Source organism: Taurulus bubalis, assembly GCF_910589615.1.
Source record: "Taurulus bubalis genome assembly, chromosome: 15".
Classification (NCBI taxonomy): Eukaryota; Metazoa; Chordata; class Actinopteri; order Perciformes; family Cottidae; genus Taurulus; species Taurulus bubalis.
In genome coordinates this window covers 24,922,599-24,932,260 of record NC_136603.1, presented here as the reverse complement: position 1 = coordinate 24,932,260, position 9,662 = coordinate 24,922,599, and the positions used below count along the sequence as shown (strand labels likewise).

General features: G+C 47.2%; 1 protein-coding gene across 1 annotated transcript in view; it reads left to right on the top strand.

Annotated features, from left to right (window-relative positions):
* Positions 1 to 3,445: 3,445 nt before the first annotated feature.
* Positions 3,446 to 9,662, top strand: part of efnb2a (ephrin-B2a) — a gene marked incomplete at both ends in the record, with an annotated part of 27,404 nt that continues 21,187 nt past the window's right edge. Inside the window, one exon of the mRNA XM_079231269.1 lies at positions 3,446 to 3,558. Coding sequence (XP_079087395.1) covers positions 3,446 to 3,558 — 113 coding nt within the window. The remainder of the gene's footprint in view (positions 3,559 to 9,662) is intronic.

The window sequence follows — 9,662 nt, the reverse complement described above, 5'->3', positions numbered from 1 at the left end:
CGTGTACTGGTCCATCAGTGTGTACTGGTCCATCATCAGCGTGTACTGGTCCATCAGTGTGTACTGGTCCATCATCAGTGTGTACTGGTCCATCATCAGTGTGTACTGGTCCATCAGTGTGTACTGGTCCATCATCAGTGTGTACTGGTCCATCAGTGTGTACTGGTCCATCATCAGTGTGTACTGGTCCATCAGTGTGTACTGGTCCATCATCAGTGTGTACTGGTCCATCATCAGTGTATACTGGTCCATCATCAGTGTGTACTGGTCCATCATCAGTGTGTACTGGTCCATCATCAGTGTGTACTGGTCCACCATAATAAACTTGACCCACTGTTAATGAGAGTTTAGCTCCTCAGCAAATCCACAGATTCCATTATCTGGAAACCTTTGATGTAAACTAATACATTTCATTGTTGTGGACTAAAGGAAAACCATGATGGCTGAATATTGTTGTTGGATTAGTGTAATTAATGAATACACTATTAATAAACACTGACGTGTTCACCCAGATCAAAGGAGTACTGGTCTCCTCATCACCGATTATTTTCAATTCGCTCATTTGATGACTGTAAATATGTTCGGCCCGCGTGAAGCTGTCTGTAGTTTAGCGCGTGCACCGCACAGTCAGCACCGGCCGGGAGATGGCCCCTCCCTGGCCGCCCGCCGCTGCGGGGCTGCGGGGCCGCATGAAGAGGCTCCTCTCCCGGGCCGCGTGAAGAGGCTCGCGGCCCGGGAGAGGAGCCTCTGACCTGAAGGAAAAGGACAAATACAACCTTTGTGATAAAATACAGAAAGCTAAACAATAAATAAAGACATTGTTGAATGGATAATTTGAAACGTTTTAATATTATTATTATTTACTTCATATTTACCGATAATGTATTCAATTCAAACTGTGACCCTCTTGAAGGTTCTGCGTTGAAAAATTAATTAAATTAATTGGAATCTTTCTGTCATGAAGAGAATCTCATTTAATTCATCTCGAATATTTTTGGAAGAACAATAGTTTAAAAAAAGTTTAAAGTGTTTAGCGCGCGCGCGCGCGTGTGTGTGTGTGTGTGTGTACGTGCGCGTGTGTTTTATGGATTTAAAAATAAAGGAATTTACTTCCTCTGCTCTACATGTTTCCCTCAAACTCTTCAAGACGAAACAGTTTTCCATGAAGATGAAATGATATCCTGACTAACACAACGTAGACATATTGTACTGAGAGACAATTCAAAATAAAGTGTGTTTTTTTCAGCCGCCTTTAATATATATATATATATATATATATATATATATATATATATATATATATATATATATATATATATATATATATATATTTATTTACAAAGAAAACTCAATTTGCAAGTCCTAACCCCACAATAAACTATTGACTGCTTTCTGAGAACACGCATCACCAGTCAGGACATCATTATTTTAGGATGTTTGTCTTGTGGAAGTGAGAGTAATGATGGGTGTCAGTCCTCTAATCTAATTCTCACATTCCTTTCACCGTCCCGTCTCTCAATGGAAGTAATCGAGTGTTCACGCTGCTGCAATAAACACGCCGTCTGCGGGGAAGGCTCTGGCTGCTCTGGGTGTTTATTCCAGGCAGGATAGGGGAGCAGTGAGCGGCCTCCTCCTTTACCTGTCCCGTGATACGGCGAGCGGCCGCGGCGCGAGCAGGACCGTCCTGATCGAATCAAGTCGCTTCAGAGTGTCAAAGCTCACGCGCTGGTCCCTGCGTGGAGTGGCCTCTCACGTTGGTGTCTGCAGACAGAGACGCTTCAATTAGGCTTCACTAACTTAATGTGTGCTGAATAATGTGTTCATAGACCAAGGAGCCATCACACGGCACGCCATTGTGAATATTAATAACTGAATAATTGTGCTGCTCAGTGACAGTCCAGTAAAACATAAATATAAATGCAAACCTGTTTGAACTTCTTAAAAGTTCCAAAACATTTAAACAGTTTCCCGTTTAATTAAAAGCCTCGATGTCAGGAAACAATATTATTTTTTTTTAAATACTATAATGTCCAATTTTATTGTTTATAAATAAACACGCTCTGTTCTGTGTTTAAAATGTCTTTAGATGCATGAAACATATTTTGATTGTTTCTGACTTTCCTCCGCGGTCCTGAAGCAGAATGTCCGCTAGTGGGCGCTCCTGTCTTTCCAGAGAGCTGAGAGCAGCGGAGCTCCACCTGAGTGAGTGTGTGTGTGTGTGTGTGTGTGTGTGTGTGTATGTGAGAGAGTCTTATGGAGCCAATGCTCCTCGTTGTTTTTCATTATGGGATGTCCACAGCAACTATTAACACAGTGCGAGCAGTACGCGTTATTCCTGGTTTGAGAGCTATAAACACGATTAATGTAATGCAGAACTCTGCTTAAATCTTGTATCTTAAATCTTATATATTTTTGTTACTTGTGCATCGCCTTGATTATTATTGGATGTATTGTTGGACTCATTTGATTGATCTATATCATGTATGGAACTTTTATTGTGTCCCAATTAGACAACAATGACGTCACTACGGTTCAGGTCTGATCACCGACCAAAAGCAGGATTCAACTCTCCCAGTTCCTCACTACTGGTCCCAGTACTGAACCGGTTCCTCACCACTAGTCCCAGTACGGAACCAGTTTCTCACCACTAGTCCCAGTACGGAACCAGTTTCTCACCACTAGTCCCAGTACGGAACCAGTTGCCCCCGTTGACTGACAGCAGAGCTCCTACTGACTTCCCTGGGACCAATCAGCGCGCGGTGGGCGGGGCCTGGCAGAACCCGCTCCACCAGACTCCCAGTCCCGCTCCCTCGCAGTTACTTTGCATCCCGGTCTCGGAGCAGCGCGTCAGCACCGTACGCGTCTGCAGCCTTCAGCCGCAGCACTTGTTGGGGACCTATAGTATGAGAACTTCCATTCCAGCTCCTTTGATTTCGTTCATTCTCATATTTAATCATTTTTTCCATTTCGACCACTCGACCTCATCGCGTCATTGTCCCGTCAGCCCCAGCGAGCTGCTCTCCGCCGGCAGCAGCAGACCCGTGTGAGGGACCCTCTCATTCCACCGCCTCCATCTCGTCCTCCTCGCCGCGGCTGCTCTGGATCTCATTGCTCATTGCTGGACTATAACCCAGGGGGATTTATTTTTGAGCCCGACTCCCAGCGGACAGCGCCACTTGTTTCTGTGTGAGGGATGTACAGCGCGCTGTGAGCGGCAGCCCACCGACCCGCTGCCCGCTGACCCGCTGCCGCGGAGCAGGTCTCTTCTGGGGATGCTCCAGCACGTCTGATCGGGGTTGAGCTCCACTGGATCCGGATATAAGCTGAAGAGATTGCCGCGGTCAGCCTTTTCTGGAGCGCTTGTCCTCAGATTTTTTTTTTTTTGTGTGGACATATTTGGTTCCATTGAGCAGGATCGTGCAATACGGGAGCGCGCAGGCTGACCATGGGGGACTCGATGTGGAGATATTATTTCGGAGTTTTGTTTATTGCCTTCAAAGTGGACTTGTGCCGGGCGCTCATCCTGGAGTCCATCTACTGGAACACAACCAACACCAAGTAAGTGGAGCACGAGCCGCCGGAGCAGAGCGCGCGCGGCGCTTCCACGCCAGACTCCGGGGAAGAACCCCGCAATACCGTCGCTGGCTGCCGCCGCCGCGGCGTCGGCGGCTATGCGCGTAAAATAGCTCGAGCTAACATGAAGTATTTATTTTAACTGAAGCAACTTTTCAATTAAAAATAGATTGAGTGGAACAAAGAGCACGCAGAGCAGCAGCGTGATTTAAAATGATAATTCACAGTCGCCCGTTCTCCTCACGTCACAACACTGCGGCGATCTGCTGAAGTCATTTTGCCAAAATATAAATCCAGTTTATAGTTTATAGTTGATCATCTGCATGCCGAGTTTCCCAGAGAACCTAATGATCCTAAACCCTCTGAATAGATCTGTGTTGGTACACTGAGGTATCGGGGTTAACCACCAGCATAATGTATAAAGAGTATATAAAGAGTATATAAAGAGTATATATATATATATATATATATATATATATATATATATATATATATATATATATATATATATATATATATATATACACACACACACACACACACACGGCACAGACATCCTCCTCCTCCGCGGGCTGGTGCAGGAGGCCGTGTTGAGTGTGTTTGGTGTGCTTACTGCTCCACGGTCCTCTCGCGTCGCCGTTGGGGATGTTTACGCGCAGCGAGGCCGCGCGTCATGCGGCTCCACAGCGCGCACACCCGCCTCACTTTGTGGGCTTTATTTGAAAGAATGTGGCTCATTTAGGTTGTTGGAAGTCAAATCAATTATACGGTAACTTTACAGCTTCTGTTCCTCGGTCAATAATAACGTATTATAATTCATTTCTGACTGTAACGGGTCCGAATCAATTCAAAAAGGGCAGACCTTTGAAAGTGCATTGAGTTTATTAGTAAACCCGTTCATTTCCCCGTAATTTGTGTTTCCATATAATGTAATATTGGACGTTATTGCTACAATAAAGATAGCATTTATAAAGATGAGACAGATCATGCCGAGGCTCCACGGAGCCGCCGGGACGCGCACCGGGCCTCTGACGCGCCGCTGCGGGGAAATAATGAAATAACTAACAAGCAACGAGCCAAATTCGAGGGCGGATTTTGCTGAAAATATGGGTGAAATGTGGGTGAAATATGGGTGAAATGTGGGTGAAATATTGGTGAAATGTGGGTGAAATATGGCTGATGAGACAACAAGTTTGAATAGACCGTCGTACCCTCCAACCCGCCATTTGCTCCTCACACAAAGTGAATGTGAGCCGGACTGCGTGGTCTGAGCAGGATGCACATACACTGTATACGTGGATCTTATTAATTAATGAAATAGTTATGACCACCGGAGGGTGATTATAGAGATGAGGTGGACACACTAATAATAATACTTATTATTATTACTTATTGATATATCTCATCCTACTGTCGCTTTGTGAATCCCATCCACCAATCTAAACATTTAGGGCATTTCCAAATATTCACATACAGACCAAGAAAGGCGGTTTTTTTTTCTGCAATTAAAAAGGTGTCTTACTCCTCTCCACGGCGGGGGGTGGGTGGGTCCTCCTTGTGGCCGTTTGGTCACGCCAGACTGCAGCTCGCTCCAGGATGCACCTTGTGGCTGCGCGGCCGCCAGAAGGCCTCTGCCACCCGGCTGCACGAGACACTGCAGCCGGAGGGCGATAACAGGTGTGCTTTGGTGCGTGAGAGCTGCTGGATGCTGGGGTAACGTGTGGGGTAACGTGTGGGGTAACTGGTGGGGTAACGTGTGGGCTGCGCCGCGCTCTCGGTTCTTGTCTGTCCGTGGAGCTCGTTGTCAGTGAGCAGCAGGGTGTGTTCCAGCCGGCGGGACAGAGCCGCCCGGCCTCCAGCCTCTGGAGCGCCGCAGCCCTCTGCGTCCCGCCGGCTGTGGAACCTGATGACGCGCTCACCTGTACGTTTACCTCACGCGGGGCAGAAAGAAACACGCTTATATCGGTTGTTTTGCACTTTGCACTCTTTATTCAGCCAGAGCCGCTGCCTGCGGATCCGCGAGGCGGTGACCCGTCACGGGCCGCCGCTGCGTGGAGGGCCGTAAAGACCACGAGGCTTGTTAGAGATGGAGAAGAAACACAAGCACTGCAAGGTAGCAGACAACAGTGTGTGTGTGTGTGTGTGTGTGTGTGTGTGTGTGTGTGTGTGTGTGTGTGTGTGTGTTCCTCACAGATACAACATGGAAGGCTATTTCACTTTTGATTTTCACAAAGAGGTTGGAACCCACAGCAGGCGCGTCCCCTCAGAGCGGCGCGGCCCCGGGCCTCAGCGGCATTCCGCTGCATTAGTGCGTGCGTGTGCGCATTCTTTGCGTTCTGTCTGCAAAGAGTTCAGAGGTAAAAGGCCAGAGAGGGATATCATTGTGACCGGTCACGTCTTTTTTTGGTGTCTCTGGTTTTAGAGCCAGAACTCCACCGAACACATCTCACATGGAGACTCCTCTCTCTCTGAGGATCGCTGGAAACCCGCCTCTCCTGTTCCAGACAGTCTGATAAATAACTTCTCCTGAGTGTGTTACCTGTTCCCTCACGTCTTCCTCCTCGTGGCAGTGGAACCCCAATGTGTGAATATCTTTATATTCAGCAGGTCAGCAATCTGCTCTCTCTTTCAGTTCGTGTTCGTCCTCTTTGACTATTCAAGGAAGGATGAATGTTAGAAATGTGAAGCGGTGGCTTTGTGTGTGTAGGCCGGGGAGAAGATAAAGAAACAGCTCTCTCTCTCCCTCCCTCTCTCTCTGCTGAGTGTGTGTGCACCAGAAGGAAACCTTCCACAGGCCCACGGTCGTGTCCATTAAACTTCATTGTTGTTAGCGCTCTACTACTTTACTGCCCTTATGCGTGAACCTACGGAAAAAAACCAACAAGAGAATGACCCCGCCACCTCCTCCCCTCATCTCCCATCACATCACACACACACACACACACACCTCCTTCTTGTGGTAATCCATTTTGTAGTTGGGAGGGAGAAACAAAAGAGAGGCCTGCTTTACATGGTTTATTTAAAAGGAGCGCTCCCTCTCCTCCACTGCAGTTCATTAAGAGATTACATAGAAGCCCAAAGGCCCCTTGTGACCGGGCAGTGACGGGGGCACCTCTGTGGGTCCTCTTTTGTGAATGTCGGGGGGCTTCCATCATGAATGACTGACGAGGCCTTGTGCTGAATGTCCCTCCTCCCATCACCCCCGCAGTGCCTCTAATGTGGCCCTTTCTCTCCGGAGCGAGCCAGAGGAGATCGCTGGCTTTAATTTAGCTGCATTGATCGGCCCGCACGGCGAGGGGAGAAACAGGAAGAGGAGAAAGTGAAATCCTGCCGTGTTCGACGCAGAGTTCACACTGCCGGGGTTGCGGAGGTTGACGCTGCTCTTTAATGATTATTGCCAAGAGAAGAGTTGATGATTAAGACTTTGTAATAAAAGAACAGGAGTGAAAGGAGTGAAACGGAGAGGGAGAGAGGAGATAGCGCCGGGGCCCCTTGGGGCGTGGAGGGTAATTATGTCTCGGCCTGCTCAGAACTCACAGGCCTGGATTACTGATGAAAGGTAGGGCGGAGGGCTGGGAGCAGACAGAACCAGAGAGGGGACGTGAAGACCCCGGCCCTCGGCCCACTGAGGGCCAAAGCCGGGGCGCCGTGAAGAGTCGCGGCTGGATTAACCCTCACTGCCCCGGCTTGGCCTCTTTTGTCTGCCGCCTTAATGAGTCCCGGCACCGCAGCTGCAGATTCAGAGTCAAACAGTTGCTCTTGATCTGCAGTGGATATCCCCCTCCTCCTCCCACTGGGTCCTCATAACGCGGACCACAGGAAGAGAGGAGGCAGAGTGGGACGCTTTGTGACACCCAAATCCTGCAGCCCAGTCCAATAGAGCCCGAAAGAGAGCGGAGGAATGAAGGGGGTTATTATTATATTATTATTTGGAGATGTGCAGTGACAGGAGGAGGCAGGGAACACGGACAAGTCCACAGAGGAGAGGTCTCTGTTTGTTGTTTTTATATCTTTCACTGGCAGATGCAGCGGTCATAACCTCAGGAAGTAGATCTGCAGTCCTCCGCCTCCTCTTTTTCCTTTTTGCCCCTTACACACACACACACACACACACACACACACACACACACACACACACACACACACACACACACACACACACACACACACACACACACACACACACACACACACACACAGACACTAAAAAAGACACCAAATGGAAAGGTGGTTAGAAGAGAAATGAGAAAACAGATGTCACACGGCACATTTACTTGTAAGTCTCCTGAAGCAGAGCTCTGCAGGGTTTGTCCCACATGAGGAAGAGACGACTTGAAAATGACTCTCAACCTAAAATGTAGAACTGCGTATATCTATAGTACTTTATGTTGTAGTTCACGCTCAGCCATCACAGAGCACAGGTCATTGCTTTACAACCCTCGAGGCCCTTCTGGTGGAAGAAAACAGTCAGGCGTCTGTTTTTTGCCGTTTGATTATGAAAACATCAGAGTTTTAATAAAAGCCTTTATTTCCAGCTCTGACAGAGGCGTGGAGATTGTGAGGAGCGAGCTCAGGCACCTGGAGCCGCTCTCACCGTCCCACCAAAGGGCTGGCGGTTCGGTTAGAGATGAGAGAAATGAGCCGACAGCTTCTCTCCCGCTGGCTTTGTCAGAGCGTCTGTTAGAGGAGGAGGAGGAGGAGGAGGAGGAGGAGGAGGAGGAGGAGGAGGATGAGGAAGAGGAGGAGGAGGAGGAGGCTGCAGACAGTCAGAGACTCACGGGAGAGAAGGAGAAGCAGAGTCTCTCTCTCTTTCTCTCTGTTCCCTCTGCTGCCGTGTCCCGCTCTGCTGGAGGAGCGCTGTGAGGACAAACTGAGCTTTCTTACCTTCATGATACTAAATATTAACATAGATTTAAATGCATAGAATTCTATTAATTAATTATTAAAATAATAAATCGGCCCCAGCAACTTTGGTGAAAAATCTAAGAAGTGTAAACAAATTGGTCAAAATGTACACAGGATCTATAATTCCAGGGTAAAATAAATATTATATACAAACATAGAATTGAATGGAAGAGACAGCTGTTTTAGTCAATCTGTTCATCCTTTTTGTTTTTTAATCTCTTGATCATTTTTTCATGTAATCGACTATTTTGTTTTGTTAAATAGTTAAAAAAAATTAAAAACACACAAAAGTCACACGGTTAAATTCCCTCAAAGGTCTATAATACAAAAGCAGCAAATCCACAGCCAGTGTTTGTTATTTTTGCTTTATAAACTATTGATCATTTAAAATTTTTACTTCAACTAATGTTTTAATCAACTATCTGCTGCACCTCTCCTACAGCGCAACTAAATACTATAATAATCTGTCGACATATGTACATTGCTTTGATTTATTATTTGAAGTCAGAAGGAATCAGCTGTTGTTTAGTTTTCTTCACCACTAAATGCTCTGTACTCGTCATCATAGAGGAGCTTCAGTTAGAACATGAACCAAGTGGAGAAAACAAAGCAGATGTTCCTCTGTTAGTGATCTCTGGAGCAAAGTGACTACTTTGGATTATGATGAATTTGGACAAAGAGCTGAAGGCGCTGCTGGCTGACAGGCCGCTCTGCAGTGGTGAGGCCTTGTTCTAAGCTCTGAGTTTACTCTGCCATCAGAACAGTGAGAGTTATTCTATCAATATGTGTGTGTGTTACATTTTTATATTCACGTCACTTTTTAAGTTCCACATCCTGATAGCGTCCCTCAGGATGAACAGCAGCCATTAAAGGGTTAACTGTATTTACCACCGTGAGCACGACTCGGCCTCTACATTGACAAGTGTTCTGATTTAACAGCCTTTGAAGCGTCTCTTACACATCTCTGTGATGAAGAGCTGACAACTCTTCATCACAGAGATGGGTGTGGTGGAGAACGTCCCTGAAGAAGGGGTCTGTCTTCAGGGGTCTGTCTTCAGGGGTCTGTCTTTAGGGGTCTGTCTTCAGGGGTCTGTCTTTAGGGGTCTGTCTTCAGAGGGTCTGTCTTCAGGGGTCTGTCTTCAGAGGGTCTGTCTTCAGAGGGTCTGTCTTCAGGGGTCTGTCTT